At 38.9% G+C, this 24,549-nt stretch overlaps 1 protein-coding gene across 1 annotated transcript in view; it reads left to right on the plus strand.

The window, feature by feature from the left end:
- The window catches only part of npr1a (natriuretic peptide receptor 1a), a 119,441-nt gene that overhangs the window by 14,231 nt on the left and 80,661 nt on the right, over window positions 1–24,549 (plus strand). The window contains exon 3 of the mRNA XM_084130668.1: window positions 14,405–14,592. Coding sequence (XP_083986794.1) covers window positions 14,405–14,592 — 188 coding nt within the window. The remainder of the gene's footprint in view (window positions 1–14,404; window positions 14,593–24,549) is intronic.

Genomic DNA, 24,549 nt, shown 5'->3' on the forward strand with positions numbered 1-24,549 from the left:
CATTATAGGCGCGTAGTGTTTCTTTACAAAGTGACATTGCCAACTACTGGCCTGGCAGCATAATACAGCGTTTTTAATCGTTTTGGTAAATCCATGTGAACGTGGATCATTTGCTTACCATTTTGAATATCAGTTATGTTGATAACTTTCTTCATTTTAAGTGGCTCATGTTATGAAAATATTCGTATTTTGGAATACTCGGGTAGGATAGCATTATTTCAGCCTTCTGTCTGTGCTGTCTTAACATAGCCTACTTGCTATCTTTCTTTAGTTTCACTTTAATTGTCGTGCATTGACTCGTTCGCTAAACTGAACATCCAATCAGATTCCACTCTCACCGACAGCCCCGAAACCGATTCACCATGCTGAATCTGGCCAACTGCCACTGACGTGAGCCTGACGAGAGCCGACGTGTTGAACACACCGCAAAAACTAGCCCGACAGACGCTCGCTGGCGGCCCGACTCTTGTCTCCAATGTAAAGGGGAAAAAAACAGCCAGACCAAACCAGCTGCAGCATGATAAGTGTGAACTGACATTTCCAGATCTCAGCCTCTGTACTCATAAAGAACGTGTGGCTTTCATTGGGAACTGTGCCAGCTGGAACACTGAGCTCTTGTCAGTCATTTAGACACAGCTGCTAATGATGGGTTGGGTTGGTTGGTGACATTCAGCAGGATGATCCGAGCATCATACGTTGAGGTGTCGATGCTGTTCTTCAGACACATGGTCTTGCGTCACACATTCTGCTCTTGTATCTGATAATACATGTCTTGTATAGAGGGAGCTGGCAACATCTGCTCAGCCTAATGTTGCTCAAAACAGTAAACACAATGTCCAGCCTGCTCTTTTCCATACAATGAATATGGATGGTGACCGCAGTTGTAAATCCTTTCAACTTTATTCATTGAAACTCTTGCCTTTAAGCCTAGCTCTTTATTTTGGTTCATGCTTCTGCATATTGCACCTTGGCACATTTGCAATACACAAGAGAACCAATGGAGTTTTGTGGAGTTTTTTTCTTTTTTGGTGTATGCAAATGCAAAGGTTTCTTTTTGTGCATCTGTTTTAAGAGTCTGTTCTGTTCGCCCTCTATGTTAGAAAAGATGGCAGCATGGTATTCAGCTAAATGGTCATCCAGATGTATATCTGCAATGATCACTGAATAACTGGCTGAATTTCACCTCTGCAAACTCATGCTACAAATGCAAAGTTTAGACACACCAAAGCCTTCTAGTTTTGTAGAAAAACTTAAAATTTAAATTGTGTCTACATGGATTTATTTACAAAACAAGACTGGATAAATTAAGAAAAAGTTGCAATATGTATCCAGCATACATGTTAACATCTTCAATACTTTTTCCAAGGATGCACCTCCAGTAGGTTTAGAGAATTAACAGAATGTGTAGAGCTGAAATCTAGGCAAAGGGTGATGACTTTGAAAAAGATAAAACAGAAGATAGTTTTGAATTAATTAAGACTTATTGGTCATTCCCAGACTTCCATTTGTAATATTACAGAGTTTTGGTGAGTTTAATATTATACTAATATGTGACCCTGGATCACAAAACCAGTCACAAGTAGCACGGTATATTTGTGGCAATAGCCAACAATACATTGTATGGGTCAAAATTATCGATTTTTCTTTTATGCCAAAAATCATTAGGATATTAAGTAAAGATCATGTTCCAAGAGGATATTTAGTAAATTTCCAACCGTAAATATATACAACATTTATTTTTGTGAGTGAATGCAGCACAATCGCAAACATAAATGGAGAACTTTAAAGGTGATTTTCTCAATGTTTCGATTTTTTGCACCCTCAGATTCCAGATTTTTAAATAGTTGTATCTCGGCCAAATATTGTCCTAACAAACCATACATCAATGGAAAGCTTATTTATTCAGGTTTCAATTTAAAAAAATTGACCCATGTGACTGGTTTTGTTGTCCAGAGTCACATATGTGGAAAATAATACTAAAGAATAGTGTTGACATGACACCAGAATTTCCAACAGTGGCTCATTGGAAAAACACAATACTATCCCACTGCGCAATGTGACGTCGGAGTGACGTCATTTTCATGTAATTTTTGGACGTCCAAATTCGGTCCATTGAAGGGGTTGTTTTGTGACGCCAGGCCACGTCTTTTTTCGACGTCTTCCGCATGTCTAATGTTGACGTCCGTCCACAAAAGTTTGTTTGTGGGAAGAAGGAAGGTGACGGGGTCAGCTTGCAAGTTGCTGTGGATCGTGTGTTTTATTAGATAAGTCTTTTACAAACGATAATCGCGCTCAAACAAAACAGCGGCTTCTTCTCATGAGACCACGCACACACTCACTTCTTGTTCTTGCTTTCCCTGGGAATCGAACTCATGATCTTAGTGTTACAAACGCCAACGCTCTACTGTTTGAGCTACAGAATCACACCTTGTACGCGTCTCCAGTTATCACCTGATACTGAGACGATCAAATGGAGTTTTTGGAAAATGATCTTAAATAATTATAAATAATCTGTATTCATATGTATTAATCATGTTGATAATAACAATGTTGATATTTGTAAATAAAAAAAAAAATTACATAGTAATCATGTAAATTTCCTGCAACTGTCATAGACGTCCAAATGACGTCCAAAAAAATTACCCAGTTCAAAGGGCCAATGTTGAACGTCAATATGACGTCCAAGTTGGGTCATGGTTGGACGTCCAAATAGTGGACCTAGTTTGGACGTCCAAATAGTGGACCTAGTTTGGACGTCAAATAGATGTCCAGAATTGGTCATGGACTGACGGACCCAATATAGACATGATCTGCACGTCCAATGTTTAGTGGGATGTTTTGACTCCAAATGCTTTACATTAGTTCATGATTTGTAAACTAATATTTTTATGTTTGCATCATAAAAAGCTCCATATATATGACTTTTCTGACAGTAAACTTATTCGGTATGGTACAGCATTGCACTTGCAATACAGAGCGCTTGAGTCCAGTGAAACACGAATCATGATAAAAGAGCTCAAAGCCTCATAAAAGGAAGCTACAATGGCATGGTTGCTTAAGTAAATGCGTTTTTGTCTGACATTTGCTTTTTAACACTATTGGTTATTGGTTATTTTATGTATATATATTTGGTTATTACTATGCCAGTCATTGCAGTTTCGGATTCAATCTTTATATAGAGAAATAAAACTTCCTCCCTTTATAATCATTGAAGCTGATCACTTCACAGTTCAGCACAAACTCAGTGATGTCTGCACTCTTACAAAAACTCCTGATATAATCAATGAAGCTGTCTACACTGCACAATACCTGCACAATCTCTTATTGACATTGTATTTACACTTTGTTGGTTTTTAAGAAGGGATTTACAAGCATGCAGAACTCAGTGAGCTTGAGCTGAATAAAAACTCTGTATAGTGAATTCTGAGTAACTTTAACATCTCCGATTAGCCATTGTATTGACACTCTTAACAGAAATTCCCTAACACTGTGTCCTAACCAGATGTGATGAGATAAGATTCCAACGGCAAATAATTTGTCTGTCCACACCAGATGCGACAATGAGACGCGATAAAGTCAATCAAAAATCACGACCATTCAAAAGAGCACGTGGGCAGGATCTCTCGGCAAGCTCCCGGCACTCACAACGAAATGGATAAGTACATAATTAAATTCATGAATATTACACCATTTTAACATTATTAAAAATACATACTGAGTTACTGATAGAATCTTTGTCACAGAATACACTTGTCTGTTAACAATGAGTCGACAGTTTGAACGTTCTTGTTTACTTTTATTTATTTTGAAGATCTGAGGTGAATTGTCCATTGTTGCTTTCAGTTCAGCTAAAGACATTAAATAAAACACATAAACAGTACCTGAGATTATCATATTTTCTGTTGTTGTTCCAACTGCGATGTTGCAGAGATAGAAACAGTTTCTAAAATAGAATAATCGCGTGTCGCCGTCGCAGCTGGTTAGGACAAAAACTCTGATTAACATGGAAAAGATGCCTTTTATCACTTGTCATGGCGTTGCGTCTGGTTAGGACACGGTGTAACGCTTCAAAAAGACATTGTAAATAGAAACCTTTGACGCTCTTCATAGAGCGTGCAGGAGTGTTTAAAAGGAGCAGTCTATCAGTTGGTACCAAACAGACTCAGTACTCAGTGCTACTGGTATACTGCAGAAAGATTGGTATTGTTACATTTTTAAAATTTAAGTATCAGCTTGGTAGCATAGTACTGGTACTTTTGACAGCACTGCTAAAGAATTAGTAGGTCTGTCCAAGCAAACATTTAGCCTATAATCATTCATGAAGTCTGATAAGGATATTCCTGACTCGCGTTTGAGGAGTAATCAGGCAAAGCCTGCAGTTTCAGTAATTTCCCATAAAAGAGGCCATCTGTTGCCTCCACGGACTTAGAAAGAGCTGATTATAATTGTGCCCAGTTGTTGAGACAAGTAGAGATTGTCACCGTGTTTCACAGAACGGGTTTGTAAACACAAGGTGACTGGCACATAAAAGCAGCCATTGGCATTTCCAGTCGATGCAAAACCCCCAAAGACCCATGGGAGGCTCACAGACAGTAGAGGTGCCTTCTGCAAACAGACAATCTAGAGTTCCAGTCAGATCTGATTGGAGGTATAATTCATCAGAGCGACTCACCCCTCATGCCACCTGAGGAACAGCCCTGAGTCAATGGCAAATTGACGACTTTATGTCTGGAATGTTCTGATTACCGAAAAGCTTCCGGAACAACAGATTTTCTGCATTATAAATGCCATTATGTCACTGTGCACCTTTTGCCAATTTTTTGCTCTTTAAAGATTAGGGATGGACTAATATTTTCTGGCCAATACGATAAGCCAATAATTATTTTCATATTATGGTTGATAAATAATTAATTCTATATTATTTTTGTCTGAATAAATTATAAAATACTAAAAACTACAATCAGTCATTTTAAAATTAATTTAGGCATCACAACATTATAATGTACAGTATAAAAAATATATATTCATTTTGATATTTGCTAAAGGTTTCATTTAGCAGTGTTATTAAATTTGTGTTTTTAAAGATTAACTTTAAGTGTGCATTAGATGTAAAAATACAGGGAAAAAATACGGATTAATATCAATATCGGCCAATACTGATAAATGTACAAAATCTCTAATCCGAGAACTAATGTAGTATCGATATATCATGCATCCCTAAAGAAATTACATTACAATTAAAAAAATTTTAGACTAGAGTTAAAATTAAGATAACATTTTCTGCAAGACCATGTCTTTTAGCATGGCATCTTTTATGGAAAGTTTCAATTGAAATCCATTTATGTCCATTAAAATCCATTATGAATGTGAGATAGGTTTCCCTTTTGAGGCCAAGTTATGTATGTAGCATGGGAGTCAAACATTGCTCAGCCACCCACCTAGAAGGTTTAATTAACTCAGAGTTTCTGTTATCCTTGAAAGCTTGAGGCTTTTCCGGTAAATGTCTTTGTGGATCATTCATTCTGACGGTCTGACACTGGACAGCTATTCATCACAGGGTGCAATGAAAGACATTCTCAGGGCATTAGAGCATCAACCACCTTGGAAGAGCGAGACAGCAGAGGACAGTGACAAAGGCAGAATGAAAATGCTCTCTTACAGTAATACCAACACTCTTTGGCTACACATTCACATTCATAACAGCCGGTTAAATATATCTCCTACATGCCTGGGCACGCTTGTCACACAACATTCTCTTTAATCAGGATCTGTGACAGGACTCTATTAAGAATATGAAGACTGACATCTCAGCTGGTGAGGGATGAGAAGCATCAGTTTGGGCCAAGTTTTCATTTTTATTTACTCTGAATTATGGTGAGTAGGGCATTAATATATAAAATTACTTTTGAGGCAGTAAGACTGTGCATGACTTGGTCCAACCAAAATACTGTGTAATATAGCATACTATAGCATGTAAAAAAATATATATTTTGGTTCGCCCCAAGATTCAAATGTAGTCATTATTTACTCACCTAAGTGTTTTTCTAAAGCCATATGAACTTTATTTTTCTGAACAAAAAAGAAGAATAAAAAAAAGTCATGTTTGCACTTGTTTCTATAATGGAAATGAATGGTGGAAGCTTTGAAAAAGGATGCACAAGTATCATAATGCAGTGATCACATGCAAGTTTTCTGAAGTCATATGATAGGGTTTGGTGAAAAACAATCTGAAATGTTATTTATTGCATGTATTTTGCTGCTTATCAAAGTCACCATCAAATCAAAATGGTCAATTCTTATTTTTGATGGAACATTGCAGTATTAATTAGCCTACATGACTTACCTGTGCACATCATTATTTATTTTTTCTTAAATACCAATGAAGTGCATTTACAATCCATCACTTACTATGACCATTAAGATGTTGCCTTATTAAGGCAGCTGCTTGTGTAGGCAGTAGACAGCATGGCACCAGTGTTATTTTATATATTTATATATATATATATATATTTATATATATATATATATATATATATATACATACACACATATATATATACACACACACACATATATATATATATATATATATATATATTAAACTAATTTTTATATTTTTCAGTTTAATGTTAGTTAATATTTTATTTATTTTGTTTCTTTTTCTTGTATTTCAGTTAAAATTTATTTTATTTCAAGTAACAAAAATGTTTGTTTTGTTTATATAGTTTTAGATTTGGTTAATTAATTATAATAACCTTCATTGGAACAGAACTTGTATGCCTGAATGCTAGATTAAGTCAGTGCTTGGCAAAGCATGTGTATGGTGTTTTTTCATGGGTGGGTAGTGTTGGTACATTGGCGCTCAGACTGGTAAAGCCCCAATAAGGAGCTATCAAAAACGACCCTGACAATACTCCCCAAACATTAATCTTTCAACACTGACTTGTATAAAGCCTTGTTTATTGCCTGGGAACATAATTATTGTGGGGGAGGACAGTGCTTGATGTAAAAATATTGTGTTTGGTATTTATATCTTTGAGTTTTTTGTTCTTGGTTAAGTTTTTTGATGCAATATCTGACAGGGGCCATATACATGGCAGGTCTGTTTGATTTACAGACCTTGATTCAATTATTTTACCTTTGGTCTACTCAATCTGATTTTATCTGACTACAGGAGAATTCATATGCAAAAAGCTATTCACATGAAGTGACTCAATCTGACGAGAAAACAACGACTGCATGAAATGACAAAAAGAAGAAATGCGGAACAAAACAATGAGAGGTAATTTTTCAGTCAGTCGTCATAAACTATTCCCAGCCCTGTCTTCTTGCATTAGATATGACTAAGAACGAAAAACAGACCTAAATCAAATAGTTCCCAGCAGATCAGGGAGGTCTGCTGTGCCAAAATAATTTAAGGGTACAAAGAGAACGTACTAGATCATTTTATGAAATGCTGGTGACTAGGGCTGTAGGCTACTCGAGTCCGGTCTTGGACTCGAGACCGCTTTTCTATGGTCTCGGACTTGTCTCGGACTCGCTGGTATTCGGAATCGGACTTGTCTCGGTCTCGGCCACTGGTCTTGCCAAATATGGCTTTTGGTCTCGACCGAGTCCAGGTGTCTTTATTATGTTCCCAGTAATCACACATACGTCGCCGCGATATTAAAACAAAATATTATTGGAGGGAAAGTGAAACACTGGCCACCTAATAACTATGGGCATTTCGGCTCTTTTTCGTGAGCCGGTTCGTTTCACTCAGCTCAATGAAAAGAGCCGGCTCTTTTGCCTTGCACATCTAATTAATGGGCAAAGTTTTCCGACTTTTTTTCTTACCTTTCTTTCTTTGCCTATTCCACGAGTGGTAGGCTAAAATATTATTTTTCGTCACGTCATCCGCCCGATCCGCGGTTTATCCGCATCTCTTGTGTGTGTGTGTGTGTGTGTGTGTCTGTGAGTTGGCTCGGCCCTCCCTCATGCAGTTTAATTGGTTGACATCGCGTGTATGATTGACAGGAACAGAATGTAAGGCTGATCAGACAGTCGAAACGAATGTGTGTGCTCCTTTAGGCCTATATAATTATTCTTTTTTTGTTGTTCTTTGAATTAGAACTTTGAATTATATATAAAATTATTCATTATTTCATTATTACATGATTTAATTTCTATAGGCTAGCCTATATTTTTTTAGCAGACTGCTTTTTTTTTTTCCTGTCCTGGACTCGGTCTTGACTCGGACTCAAACCTTTTTGGACTCGGTCTTGACTCGGACTCGAACCTCTTTGGACTCGTTCTTGACTTGGACTCGACTAGTCCTGGTCTTGGACTTGTCTTGGACTCGACAAAGGTGGTCTTGACTACAGCCCTACTGGTGACCACAAACAAGAAACCAGCATCCCATGCTGGTCCCAGTATGCAAAACATACCTTATGCTGATGACCAGCAATGATGGATTTTTCTGCAGGCTTCTTCAGTTTTCAGTGTCACATGATCCTTCTGATATCATTCTAATATGCTGATTTGGTGTTCAAGAAACATTTATTATTATTATCTATGCTGAAAACTTCATTATCCTGCTTAATATTTTTGTGGAAACCACGATACATTGTGGTTCCTTGATGAATAGAAAGTTCAGAAGGCATCCTTGCTGAATAAAAGTATTAAAGTGCCTCTATTATGCTATTTTAAAGATTAAGATCCTAAGTTTTGGATGTCTCATACAATAGGTACTTTACATGCATCCAAGGTCAAAAAACACTTAAGTTTTCTCAAAACATACATTACAGCATCATCTCTTTTCTCACAGCATCTGAAACAGTTTGATCAAGAATCTGGTCTCTAAACGCCTCCTTTCCAAAAACATACCACTTACTACCACTTATTGTGCACTGCGTGTCAGAAAAGAAACACCCATTACCTTATTTGAATTTCAGCTTTGGAGGCTTCATCAAAACTTGTAGGCTATACACAGTGATACAAACAGTAACGATGACCGTTTACAGTATTAATTCCAGCCAGAATCCTCATACTTTGGAAGTGTACGCAAAGTGGATTTGCTTTCGCAGCATCTTCTTTACATGTTGACAACACAAACTAAACTCTTGCAGGCTTCAGATACAACTGCAGTGTTTGAGGGCGGGTCAAAGTAGATGTCATTCGAGGGCAGCCAGTGAAGACCATAGGCTGGCATTATGCTAATTTTTTATAAACCTGCAGGAAGTAAGACAGGAGAGATTGACGACTCGTTTCGGGCATTTATTTTCCCAAACTTTGAATGTTAATGTATGCATTGAATACCTAGAAGACCTAGTACATTTGCTAAATTACTTTTGCAAATATATTTACAGTATGCTTGTACAGAGGACTAAATACTGTACTATCCCACAATGCAACATGTAACAAATAAACCATAAGTATTATCAACCACGATTTTTAACTCTTTCTTAACTCAGATTGGACTGCTGAAAAATGAATACAGCACAATCGAATTAAAATGCGATGATAATGCAATATGTGCCTTTTTAAAACTTTTATCATTGAATACTGCTCCACACTGTTTTTTGTTTAGAAAATACAGTGTAGTGTGCAGTAGACAATGATCTGTTTCAGTACCGATTGAGTCAACAATTAAACTGGATTTTCACCAGGACGTCGTCATTAGGGAAATTACATCAGAATAGCATCCAGCCCTGAATGCATTTGACTGGGCTTTGATTCTGATTGCCTGTTGATTAGTGAAATGAGGTGTGGAGATTTCTCTTAATTAATTTGTCACCCAGTTATTATGATCAATGATCCCAGGATGACAAAATGCGAGACTGAATATAGTATTTACCACTAACAAGCCAAATGGCCTGAAAATCCACACACAAAAAAAATGGCTCCGTTCCAAACCCTATATGATGCCTTGCCTAAAGCTGCAAAGGAGTCAGACTAAGGTGTATGATATTATCATGGTATCTATATATTAAATAAATGATATGAAGGATCCAGTATTAATTCAATGTGTATTTATGTCTTAAAAAATGCCTACAATTTGTGCTCAGTGTGATGCAAGTAGGAAGGTTAATATTTGAATCTATTGCTCTATATGGAAAATAGTCTGATCAATCACTTCTACTACAAGTTTTACAACTAAAAAGACACGAGCAAGTCATGTTGTTAGAAATAAACTATAACTATTCACTATAGAGGAAAAGAAAGTTAAACAAAAAGGTGAAATGAAGGAGGCAGAAGCTATGAGGCAAAGTGCATAACTGAATTCTTTTCTAAGAAATGAGTGTATTAAATCTTGGAAAAGAGCTGCTGTTTCTGAGAATTAGAACGAGATGGTCACTGTTCATCCTCAATGCAAACTAGCTCATAGATTGCTAGAAAAGAGTCCACACTTCAACTATATTCATAGTGCATGAGTGGAGCTATAGAGCTATTGCGTATGTTCTTCTGTTCTTCAATTCCATTTGCATAGAGAAGACATGTTTGTTATTGGGACAGTTATAGAGGATAATGACTTACTGGTGCTTCCCAGTACATCATAAATGAAGAGCTGTGTGTTGTCCTGTTTGGTAATCTTTTCATCCGAAATAACGAGCCCTCACATCTGTCAGTGTTATTTAAGCCCCACCTGTTGTGAATCCATCACTGCAGCGCTGATGCTGCACACCTGAGACACAAGTGCTTTTTTTTATTGTTGTGGTATGCGATTAGGTTTTATGACATCTTTGAGTTTGGACATAAATCGTTCTGGTTCACTCAAGTATCTAAGTTAATTTTCAAGCGGCCATAGCAACAGATACAGCACTTAATCTTCTGTCACCAGGAGTTCCTCCATAATCAATCATTTATGAAATTACTGCACAATAACAGAGGCTTTCAAAGGCTTCACCTGTTGATAGAAAGTCACAATGAGAGCAGGAGAAAGAGATACTTTTACTATCTCTGCAGTATGTAGTAGCCTATGTGTACTGTGCTGATCGTGTATTATATTTGCCAAAAAGTGTAGCATATACTGTAACAAAGTATGCTGCATGACATACATACAGGGCCGTAGCTAGAGGATTCGGGGCCCCCTGAAAAAAATATTGATGTGGGCCCCCACCACCCTCCACCAATATCATATACTGTACAGTAGATGAGCATGGAGGCCCACATACAGTATAACAGAAGAAGGTGATGTTGTTGTAAAACCTTTATTTTAAAAGTTACATTTATATAAAAATTACAACTAATAAAAAGAAATTGTTAAATAATAATAAAACCAATTTAAAAAAATTAACAGCAAAATAATGTTTTTTTCCCCCATCAGGGAAACAGTCTGTTATAATTCATAAATCAAAAAGTAAACATTTATACAAGAATGACAAGAATGCAGTCAAATTTAAAAAATAACCTCATTTATTGTTTTATTTTTTAATAAAGATAATATTATTAAATAAAGCTAAAATTTATTCATTCTAGTGCATTCGTGTTTTATTGATGTAGGCTAATAAATACATCATCAGCCGGCAGGTCAGGTGCATAATGCAATGCGTCGTGACTCGTGTCAATTTTTTAACTCTATTTACAATAGTGTAAAAAGACAGGGATTTTGAACACGTAATCATTAGGTCGATTGTGGTGCGCATCGATAATGAAGAGTGACAGTAGCCTACCTGACAGGCTGTAGACGGTAGTTTTCTTATTTCCAGCGAAATAACAATACAACCTGTCTTCAAAGAACGTTTTGATCGACTGGGATACAACAACTCTCCTGGCCTCCCTCTCATTCTTTTCATAGCATTTCTGGTGCCCTAAGTTATGTTTTCTTTTCCCCCGACATTTTCAGTCAATCTCCTGCTCTTCCACCAAGTTCATCGTTAACTTCAGGCACTGCCGCCTCAACTCTGATTGGTTCTGTTCACGAGCTGGGGCAGGACTTACAATTTTATTGGGTCGATCTGATGTTTGTCACTTGAATAATTAATAAATACTTTAGATCGGACTAAACCATTTATAGGGAGGTAAGAGAATATTTTGAAAAGGCATACAACTAATATAAATATTAGAATTATTCACACAACAGGGGCCTATAGTATAACTGCTGGATTTTGTGGGGCCCCCTGGGCAGTTGTCACCACCTTTCACCCCACTAGCGACGGCCCTGCATACATATTTCACACTTCAATGCAGTGATCTTCTCTGGGGCAAGCAGGGTGGGGCCGAGAGCTGTGAGAACAGAGTCCTTTTTCTATGCCACACCGGTCTCGAGTCTCACGGAATGAGATCCGTGAGGATAAAAGGAACAGTGATGACGGTGCAAGATGAGAGAGGACCAGGCCTGGACTATTTATTTTGTGTTTTATGTTTTATTATGTTTATATGCGGCAGTTCTCCGTGAGGGGCTGCCGCTTTACTTTCATTTTGTGATTGTTTATTTTATGATTAAAGTTTTGTTGATCATACGCCGGTTCCCGCCTCCTTCCCCGAACCTTTAACATTGTTACATTCTGTTTCCAAATGCAAGTATTTTTCACTCATTGTTTAGTCGAACTGCCAAAAGTTTGTCTGTCTGTCTGTCTAGACAGATAGATAGCCAGATAGATAGATATATAGCCTGTCTTTCTGCCTGTTTGTCTTGTCTACAGTGGCTAGATAGACAGACAGACAGACACACATTTGCATAGATGCACATTTTCCAGTGCAGTAATATTCCATTTCGAACATGTCAGTCTTTGTCTCACGTGTTTTCAAAGGTACTATTGTAATTAACACCTCACCTCACTTCCTCATTAAGCCCACCATTAGGAGTGAGTCTGTGGGTAATTGCCGTGACGATCTTACCTCTCTTTGGCATTTAGGAGTGTGATTCATATGCACATATTCTGCACTTTAACAACTGAGACAGACTCAAATGTTACCTGCAAATGATACCTTCAAATATTCTGTGGAAAGGTGAATAAAAGCAGGGAAAATCTTGTTAACTTGGATGTTAAAATACTTAACTCAAAATAAGAGGCAGAGACAACTGTATGGCTATTTGGTACTCTCAAAACACTTCGATTTGTCTGAGCATCTCGAAAAAATCTGGTTCAATTAATGATGTGAGTTTGGGGCGGGAGTCTCTTATGTACTTACAGAGACTTTTTAAAATGCAACTGCAGATTACATGTCAAAAAAATATCAAACCTTGACGCATTAAGCCTTGGAACATGTAGTTCTTGGTAAAATGATTGTGACAGATGTTCATTGCACAACATGATTTACCCTAGTACATGTTCTTGAATCAACATCTTTTGTTGGTCCTGAAACTATTTTCATACAATCATAGCCCTAACCTTATCACTGAAGTAGAGGGAAATGATAGGCTGGTATGAATGTTGTTAAATCCCCCTAGATTAATGCAGCCTGCAAATCCTCCTGGGATGCTCCTACTTGGCAGTTGAGAAGTTGCAATTATGAAGTGATGTAGTGATTTTGGTTGAGAAAAAAAAATAACATGTTGGGCAATTTCATGTATTTCTCTTGTTTTTCACTTGCTGACAAAGAACAAGCTTTTTTAGTGCTTGTGCAACAAAATGAAGAGCAAATTATGTAGGGGGAAAATTATGTATTTTCAAAATCTCACTTGGCACAAACAAATAACACTCCCAACCAAGCATAAATGATGTGTAAATGTTTGGGCCCTATCTTGCACCCAGCGCAATTGACTTTGTACACCGACGCATATATCATTCCTATTTTGCACCCGCGCACAGCGGACTTTTCCCTCCACAGACGCACGTCGGTAAATTAGGAAATGAATTTGTGCTCCCGGGGGCTGTTCAGCGCAAAGAGGAGGTGTGTTCCGGCGCAAACGTTCCCTGATGCTATTTTGCAGGTTTAGAAAACAATTCCGCCACTGACCAGGAAAAACCTAGTCTAAAGTCAGTGGCGCGTTGCGCATGTTATTCATAAGCTATTTTTTCGCGCTTGATACTTGCGTTTCAGATTGTTAAAATAGGGCCCTTTGTGTTTTGTGTCCTTTTAGGCAAACTGATGACGCTGCATCCTGATTATTAATACACTATTTATCTTAATATATAACTACAAAATTTATAAAAACATTATTAATTAGTTGTAATTTATTTAAATGTGAAAATAAGTGTTATTGATGAATAAAAAATGATTGAAAACACATTTTTAATCATATCTTAACTTAAAACTTTTTTGGGAAGGTCCACTTTACATGTACATTACTCTGAATTTACTCATCATATATACTTTATATACAAAAGTTTCATGAATAATGCCCTAGGTGTGTAATTTATGCTTTATGTCCATATTGAATCATTCTCTCAGGTGCTTTTGCATTTGCAGTACAAACCAAAGCTCATTTGCCACACAAGCGCATTCCATTCAACTGAGTTTTTCTATCTTGTGTTTGCAGTGGTTTATGTCTGCTGCAAGTGGGAGATATTTCGCAAGCTGATGGTGGAGTTCTGGAGACGGGGTCATCCTCAGGAGGAGTATGCTTTCTTCTTCATCGATCTGTTTGGACACAGTCTGCAAAGCCACCCTGCTAAACCATGGGCAAATGGAGATGCTGATGACAATGCAGCCAGGGAGGCATTTAAAGTGAGTTTGATGTAAATGTGCTGATGTGAATAGTAATAAAACACAGACAGGGCCCAGAGGGGGCCCGGATAAATTTCAGATGTGGTTAACCTGTGACAGGCCCCATGACAAATAAAAGTGAAAAAAACATAATTTTTTTATATTTTATTTTATTTTATTATTATTTTTTAAGATATATATTTTACATGCATTTTCATCTAATTGAAATAGGAAATGTCAAACCATGAAAATGCGACACTCCCCACAGATTTCAAAAGGGAAATGCATAGGCATATTCACTGTGAACACATAATTGTGTCTTTGTTGATGTGTGATTAGGAGCCAGCTGCAGCTATGTTTCCTGTTTTCAGATAGGATCAGACAGAGAGACACATGCAGAGAAATATGACTGGATTTTTGAAATATGCGGAAATATGACAGCTCTGGAGGTGCTAGTGAAGGCTGTCGCATGGCTTCATGTCTTCATGTCTTCATGTGGCTCACTGCCAACATGACACCCCCTACTGTGCCTAAAAAAAAAATTTCTAAATGTTTATTTAGGCTGAAATGAAGTGTCGCATATTTTTTGGAATCCTTTTTTTTTTTATTTTTAATTGGAGTAGTTTGAGTTAATGTCACTGATGGGATCTAGTGGAAATGTGTGCATAGTGGAAATGTGTGCATGGTTTTATAAAAAGCTCATTTTAAAATGCAGAGTTGATTACATAAAATTTGATATCTATGAAAATAAAGGTTTAATTGGATCTCACTGGGGTTTCGCTTGATTCAGAGCCAATTTATTCAGTTCTACCAGAAAGACTCGGGAGATAGAATGATGTAACAAAGCATTAACCCTCTGGGGTCTGAGGTGTTTTCTGGGCCCTGGAGGTGTTCTGACATGCACTGACATTTGTGTTTATTTCTGTTACTTGTGACATTTTCATGGCTAAAGTCTGATTACACTGTATGTAGCACAAACTCTGCTACAAAAAAATGTCAGCAGCATGTATGTAAAAGTTTGTAGTTTTGAGATAATGACATTTATGTGTGGTTTGTGAAAAACAAACAAAACATTTTTTCACTGAAATAAGGTCATGAAACCCATACTGCTTATTTCTTCACAAGACTTTTGAAAATTGTATCACGTAGCGTAGAATATTTGCTCCAAAACTATGTGAAAATCATCCTGCCTACTCATTCAGATAAAACAATATATTGATTTAAAATTCATAAGACATGTTTTGTGTAAGAAAGCTGTATGCGAGGAGGCATGAATCATCATGAATATTGATGTGTTTCACACCTGATAAAGACAAAGACCCTCCCATAATGGCCCTATCAGGTGCTATCAGACCCTATCATTATGAGGAACCTTGCACAAAGAATGAGGAGAGATTTTAAAAAGAATGGCTTTTTGATTGTTTGGATTTATTTATAACACAACATAATCCAAAGATACACAACAAATGAGAAAAAAAGCACATTATTGAACACACTGATCTAAAGACAGAGACTTGAACAGTCACACACCTTTGTGCTATTCCTGAAACATAGTACATACCTGTCATTTCCAAGGTGTTTGATTTTTCACTTTACCATGTTCATGTACAGAGACTTATGTGAATGTTGAAGTCAGCAGGACTCATCAGTGGGGCATCTGGTCCCTGTAAAAAAAAAAACAAGAAAAAAGAAAGAAAAAAAAACCTGTTAACATGCTGATATCAAGAGAAACTATAGGGCTGCACGTTTTGGGAATACATTTTAGATTTTTCTGGTTAAAATTGCGATTTAAAATTTACAAAATACACACACACACACACACACACACACATATATATATATATATATGTGTGTAATATAAAGTAATATAAATAAATAATGAACACCAGGTTTGTTGTGCCTTGTACGCATATAGGCTACGTGCAGTGCTTCTTAAAATAATAATAACAATAGCCTATAGCAGGCGGTAGGGGTGGAACGGTACACAGAAGTCACGGTTCGGTTCATACCTCGGTTCAGACATCATGGTTCGGTACAAGTTCGGTACAATGGAGGGAAAAGCAAAACAAAAATGCAGAAGGCAATTTTTTTTATTGTGCATGTCTCAGGCTGTACCATAGTGTCATACAGTCTCTCCCCTGAGCTAGCTGCAACAGCCTGCCCTGAAGTGTGTAAAGTAAGATGTAAACAAAATAAGACAATCAGCTATAAAACTGAAAATAAAGCATCTCTTATTTATGTGTGGACGCACGAGCGCGAGGGTGCGCGCGGCAAAAATGTCATCATTGCGGTGTGGGTGGTCTTGCGCGTTGGGTGCGCAAGGCCACATTTCGTGTGGCGGTGTGCAGTGCACGTTTTTTTAGCGCGCACGGCTCCGCATCCGAAAACGCACGAGAGCCGAATCTGGCCGAGCATGTACATCTCACAGCACCGGCACCCAGTTCTTGTGCCTAAATTAGTTGCTTAACGTACATTAACAAAATGAGCCTACAATACCAGACATAAGCCCTTTAAATAAAAATAAATGGCCATGTTTTATAAAAAGGTTCACAAAACTAAATACAAATGTTTAGAAATTATGTAAGATAACGTTAATTTAGTTGTAGGTTACGTTCTCATATCCATTTTTTTTTCTAATGTCACAAGGAATAATCTGGTTTCCTTACTCGATTCTTTTGTAGTGTGGTTTTGGTGTACTAAAGTGTTGTTGTAGGCTACTAAAATAAACATTCACGAGTGTACCTTACTTCTCACCGCTGATTCCTGATGGACAGTTATACCGAGTCGCACCCTGTTGTTTCAAATAATAGTACACCGGCGAACGCGAAGTATAAATGCCTAGCTTAAGGCGAGTTTTCCCACGTTATGCATACATTTTACAGCAATATTTAAACTCTGTTACATCTGCAAGACCATATTCTACATCACTTAATCATACCCAATACCTAAACTTATTAGTAACAACTACCTTACTAACTATTAATATGCTGTAATTAGGAGTTTATTGAGGCAAAAAACTTAGTTAATAGTTAATAGAGAATTGGACCCTAATCTAAAGTGTAACCGACATGAATGATACTTCAATTCATGCAGCTTGAAAAAGAGAAGTGCATTTTTACTTTTACATGTATGTGCAATCAAACTAAAGAGTTTTATCTGGTGGGTGATAATATGTGCGAAAAATCCTGAAAAATTGATCTGCTCCAAAACTGGCTTTAAACTGAATAGGAATGTGTTGTGTTTGACAGAACTCAATGGGCGTTTTTTTTCACTCTAAGGAACTGCATTATAATGAGTTCTCACACAGACTCAGCGAGGGTTTATTTACATTCATTGGCATTAACTAACAGCTGTGGTGAGCTGACATTTACTTATCCGCAGAAAGGAATCATTCTATTATACATGATACAGCTAACAGTTGGTACAAAAATGATTTCATCAACTGTTTACATCGGAGGTGATTGTCCTGTTTGGACATTTATGTAATAAAAGCTAAATACTGCAGTGCAAAGAAAAACTTGCTCATCAAGCAGTTGGTCAAAGCCATGACAAAGTGTTAAATCGTAATTTTGTAATCTCTACAGACTGACACTATAGTCTGTTGAGACTGACACTAGCTTTAAAGTCAAAAGTGAAATCTAGTTAAAGTGAAATCATAATCGAAAATTCTTATTTTTATGGAGTATTGCATTGTTTATTATAAATTATTTATCCATTATCTAATTTGAGAAGCCATTTCACTTATATACGACAATGCAGAAGATTTTCACAACTTCCATTTTCCACTGACTTGTCTAACAAACTAGACCAGTGTTTGCAACCTTTTTGTCTTATGTACCCCAGAGTTTCATTAATAAAGGGGTCATGAGAAATCAAATTTGCCTTGATATTTTGTCATATAAGAGGTCTTTGTACCATTAAAACATCCTGCAAGTTTCATAGCTTAAAATGTCCTCATTATAAACAAAGCATTTATTTAATTAAGCTCCAAAAACGGCTCATTTGGAAGTTGTGAGATCTGTAACGTCAAATGGTCACACGTCATTTGCCTACACTGGATGTGAGTGTTGCGTTGCGTCAAAAGCAAATAGAACCTATTATAATCACTGACAATGTCTGCACTGGATTCAGTATACAGATGCGTGTTCAGTTTCTTACATACTCCACACACTTGAGTCTGCCAACAAGAGGACAAATGGTAGAGTAAATGGATACATAAAGGAACATTTGCTTTCACGCATCCTGTTTAAATGGATCATTTGCTCATTTCTGCAGAGACCTCTGGGGCCGGTTGCATAAACCGCTAAGACTAGTCTTTTGAGTCAGTTACATAAAAACATAGATTGGTCTAATTTGATAACGAAAAGTAAGACTGACTTCCCCTTGACTAACTGCTAGTGGGTGCAGCACTGCACGTATGTTTTTGCAACTGACCCCAGAAGGATACCAACGTCAGGAACAAGTAGATGGTTTATTTAATGGCTTCATGGATGGATCGAGTCGGAGGAATATATGTTACCTCAAGGAACATATTAAAATAACAAATGAATCCATGTCATGAACCTTTTAAAAGTACCCCTTCACTGACAACATGTGAAATGTGTGTCCTTTTATATATATTTACACACTGAGCCCAGATTCTAAGAATATTTGTGTATATTTTAATGATAGATACATATATAAATAAGTATGAAATATTACCCATGAGTGAAACACATAATTTTTTACAGTTGTTTATGAGAAGACCATCTGAGTACTTCTGCTACATGTCAGTTGCAAAACACCTATTAAATATGTAAGATTAAGTCCACATGGGGACATTTGTTATATAATTTACTGCAGAGTCAAGTGTTGGAATTTTCCAGGTGTTTTGATATGATTCAAGAAATATTAAAACAACTAATATAAAAACTATTTTATAAGAACTATAAAGCCCCCTCAGTCTGCTTCCCGCCGAGGGCACCCTCCTGCTCGGCCCACGCGGCAGCCTTCACCTGGGCCTGGCATGTCAATTGCCTCGCGTTGCTGGCCATACGTTTAGCTCTGCACCGTTTTCGGACGTTGCTGGAGGGCAAGCACATACAGGTCCGTTCAGACAACATGGCAACATCTGCTCTCCCGCTGTATGTTGCAACTCGCACGCCATCTTATGGAGTCAGAAGCATCATCCTGTACAAGATCAGGGAGGACGAGGAGCAGGTCCTTTTGGTTGCGCCTCATTGGCTCACTCGGACTTTGTTCTCCGAACTGGTGCTCCTCGCGACAGCCCCTTTCTGACCAATCCCTCTGATGAAGGACCTCCTTTCTCAGAGACGGAGCACCCTTTGGCGGAAGGTTTGAGCACCCTACCACCTCAGGTGGTGGCTACCATCACTTCAGCTAGAGCCTTGTCCACAAGATACGCCTACGCTCTTAAGTGGAACCTCTTTGTCACCTGGTGTTCTTCTCGCCGAGAAGATCCCAGAAAATGTCCGATTAGGTCTGTGCTCTCCTTCCTCCAAGAAGGGTTGGAACGAAGGCTGTCTCCTTCCACCCTGAAGGTTTATGTGGCTGCAATCTCTGTGCACCACAACCGGTAGGACAGCATGACCTGGTCATCAGGTTCCTTAGAGGGGCCAGGAGGTTAAATCCTCCCCGCCTCCCTCATATACCCTCTTGGGACCTTGCAGTGGTTCTATCTGCACTGCAGAGAGCTCCCTTCGAGCCATTGCACTCAGTTGAGCTTAAGTACCTCTCTATGAAGGAGCACTCCTGGTTGCTTTATATCCATCAAGAGGGTAGGGGACCTGCAGGCATTTTCTGTTGACGAAACGTGCCTGGAATTCAGGCAGGCTAACTCTCATGTGATCTTGAGACCCTGCCCTGGATATGTGCCCAAGGTTCCCACCACTCCTTTCAGGTATTAGGTGGTGAACCTGCAAGCGCTGCCCTTGGAGGAGGCAGACCCAGCCTTGGCACTGCTCTGTCCAGTACGTACCCTTCGTGCTTACGTAGACAGAACGCGGTGTTTCAGGACCTCAGACCAGCTCTTTGTCTGTTACAGTGGGAAGCTGAAGGGAAAGGCTCTCTCCAAGCAGAGGTTGTCTCACTGGATAGTGGACGCCATTGTCTTGGCTTACCAAGCGCAGGACCTGCCGTGCCCCCTAGGGGTGAGGGAACACTCCACTCGGAGCGTGGCTTCCTCCTGGGTGCTAGCGCATGGCGCCTCGCTAACAGACATCTGTAGAGCTGCAGGCTGGGTGACACCCAACATATTCGCGAGATTCTACAATCTCTGTGTAGAGCCAGTGTCCTCTCATGTACTCGCTCCCAGTGCTCAGTAAGTAGGACCTGCTCGATGTCATCGCTTGCTGCGCCATTCCACTCCACTGTTGATGCCGTCACCAGAGTGCATGCCCAGTTGGTCAGCCCTCGTGATTGGCTAGGTGCCTCCATGTGCAAGGTTCCTGGTTGGGCAACCCCCACATGTGTATTTCCACTGTAAGTCTCCTCCGAGCACGTGTTTTCCCTCGGCAAAACCCCTCTTGCCATCTCGAGGTTGAAACATTCCACCCTGTGGGCTGGATACCTCTGAGTTCTCCATATGCATCCCGTACTCGGGTCATATGTGTATTCTAAGTCCTCCCTCTCGGTAGGCGCTGTGTCACATATTCCATCTGGGATATGCTACCCAGTGTACCCCTGGTATTCTTGCATTAGCCTGGCCCTTCACTCAGGCAAGCCTCATGACAAGGAGCTGGGGCTTGCGCAAGACACTGGAAGACAGCCACATTGGCTAGATTAGATTGGGACCCCCATTTCGTCAGTCACTGACGTAACTCGTAGTGACTGACTGAAAGGGAACATCTCGGTTAAATATATAACCCTCGTTCCCTGAAGGAGGGAATGGAGACGTTACGTCCTTATGCCACTGCTGCTGTACCACTGAAATGGCCGGGGCGCACAGTCTAGGCTCCTCAGCAGGTAACATAATGCAAGATTGCACTCGTGGCTCCTTTTATACCCTCGCGGTGGGGCGGAGTTCGCAATGCAAATTCTGCAGACCCATGGTATTTTCATACCATTGGCTCGTTTTCTAATTCTCTAAGGTGATAGGGCTCTCTAGCGAAACCCCCACTTACGTAACGTCTCCGTTCCCTCCTTCAGGGAACGAGGGTTACATACGTAACCGAGACGTTATCATCAACATCAGTTCCCATTATCCCCGTCCACTTCACATGAATCATAATCTGTTATACACAAAATCTAAGAATCCTCAGAGGACAGGCACAAAGTGGAGGCTGAGGTGGCTTTTTCTGAGTTTGAAGATTTGAGAAAGCTTTTCAATTTTAAGACAACAGCCTTTTCACTCACATCGTCATAATTTGTCCGTTTGTGGCACAGATGCAAAAGAAAATTGTTTATGACATTAATTTTGGCACAACACAGTTGAATTATTTGATCAACAGATCAAATAAAAACATTTTCTCAGAGGAGGTGACCATGAAAGAGCACAAACAAAGCACTATGGGCTTTGTGGAGGGAGCTGTTGTTCGTTTGCAGCACCTTTTTTAAATTTAAAAAGCAGACTTCCAAACAAGCCAAAATAAAAAGCGCTATTCAGGATAAGTGCTTTTTAATATACATTAATATAACACTTTTAAATAAATCAATATTCATTAGTTGTGTTTGCTGTGACCTTTAACCCTTTAAAGCCTTCAGTATCATATTTGATATGCAAATCTGATATATGCATGATCGAAACTGCAGTGGAAAACCTGTTGTACACAATCTACTATATGCCTTCTGTCATCTGATTTATAGTTTATACTTTTTTAGTAAATGACCTTTTAGTATAATTGTAAAAACGTCCACCTTCAGGCTGTTGTACACATTTCTTTTTGCTGTGAAATCTAAAAAAAAAAAAAAAAAAAAAGTAATTGTACTTTCATAACTTTCATAATGTTAGTAATATTTTTCAAGATTAATATTTACTGGACTGAAGCAACTTAAGTTTCCTTAATTATCCATACATCCTTTTTTTCATGTTAAAATGTATTTCATGTATTTGATACATCAGGCTTTTAAGAATTTATATTTCTGTCAGGACCACTACCATCAAATACGATTGACAATTAGCATACAGTTTGGATTGGCGGTATGGGTCCGTTCTGGGCGAGAACTCCCTGCACATCCATGCAGCCTAGCATGGATAAGAGCAGGGAGAGCAGCAATAACCCCCATTGGGGTAAACAGAACAGAACCAACATGAATGTTTGCAAATATATTTAATTCAAGATTTTAAAGTACAACATAATTCGAGAATTTATTCTGATTCAAGGGGAATCAGAATGCCAAATCCTGACTTGGCGAGAGGAGGAGCTGGGGATGGAGGAGGGTAATTAGCTCATGAGAAACACGATAGCTGCTGATAATACTGAAGGAGCTTATATATGTATATGGTGATAGGTGTCGTATTCCTATAGGTAGATGTGGATCAGCTGAGAGTCAGCTGATGCGAGCTTGACTAACGTGACCTGCCAGAACTAACGCTACGCTTGATGTTTATCTCTTAATCATCATTACATAGACCCCTTCAATGTAATAGACCGGCATATTGTGTCAAGGTATGCACTGTCTTTGCCACCACAGGAACGGGAACAGTACCATAATAAACTTGTTTTAGCTAATGGCGATTGTCTGCCTGATCCCGAGCTCCTAACAGAATGGGTAGACAGCGTTAGCAAGTGGCCAGATATTCAATGGTACAACAATCTATTCAGATAGATACTGCTATCTGCTAAGTCTGTAGCATGACACAGGTCACAATTAATGCCAGATATCAAACTTCACCTAACTATTAAATCAGTCTACAGTTTACAGAAAACATTTGTTTACTTACCATGGCCTAACTCTACCGTTGTTGTCACAATGTTGGCGCTAACCTGCGGCTAACTACTAGCAGCTGGCTATGTCTGTAGCATGACACAGGTCCATAACATTTACAAAACTATTAACCTGCATAGCTTAATGTTATAGACTAGTGTACAGAAAACTGTTCATATTTTTTTTTTTTTATAAACGACCAGACTGGGACAATGCTACGATCAAAGAGGCTCGTGTTTGTAGTGCTCACTTCATATCAGGTAAAATCATCCTTTATCATCCCTTTCTGTTAGATTAAGCTCAAAAGCCTGGATTGCATGAACATTTTTCTGTACACTAGCCGATAACGTTAAGCTATGCAGGTTAATAGTTTTGTAAATGTCATGGACCTGTGTCATATAGACTGGATGTCGGCCCCCTGATTTAAGTACCTTGGGATATATATCGCTCTCAATGAAAGTAGCTTCCCCTGGGCCCACAGGAGGATCTGGTGAGCCCGCTTGTATATGGGGAGCGATCGCAGACCCCTCTGATGGTTTATATAAGAGACCACCGATGTGTTTTCTGACCGAACAAGCACATGATGGCCCCTCAGGTCTGGGAGGAAGTGTTTCAGAGCCTGGAACACCGCCAACATTACTAGACAGTTGATATACCATGAGAGATGATGGTCCTGCCGAAGACCTTGGGCTGGGCGACCACTCATGATCGCCCCCCAACCCATGAGGGAAGCATCCGTCATTAGCTTGGCGCGACGACAAGGAGCTCCCAGCAAGGGCCCTTGGGACAGGAACCAAGGTAATTTCCACATGACTAAGGCACGAAGGCATCGCCACATGACGAAGCGGGTTTCCCCTCGTGGAGAACCCCTTGGTTCTGAGCAACCACTGCAATGGTCTCATGTACAACTGGCCACAAGGTATAATGCTGGACGCTGCTGCCATCAGACCTAACAGTTTTTAAAACTGCTTTACAGTGGCTGGCCAACGAAAGGAAGAACACCATATTGGTTCGCTTCGCCCCCAAAAGCGAACCTCAGGAACTTCCTGTGTTGTGGAAGGATGAATATGTGGAAGTATATGTACCTTTAGATCTAACGTGACAAATCAGTCC

Source organism: Abramis brama (assembly GCF_963993115.1).
Source record: "Abramis brama genome assembly, chromosome: 12".
In the NCBI taxonomy this organism is placed as follows: Eukaryota; Metazoa; Chordata; class Actinopteri; order Cypriniformes; family Leuciscidae; genus Abramis; species Abramis brama.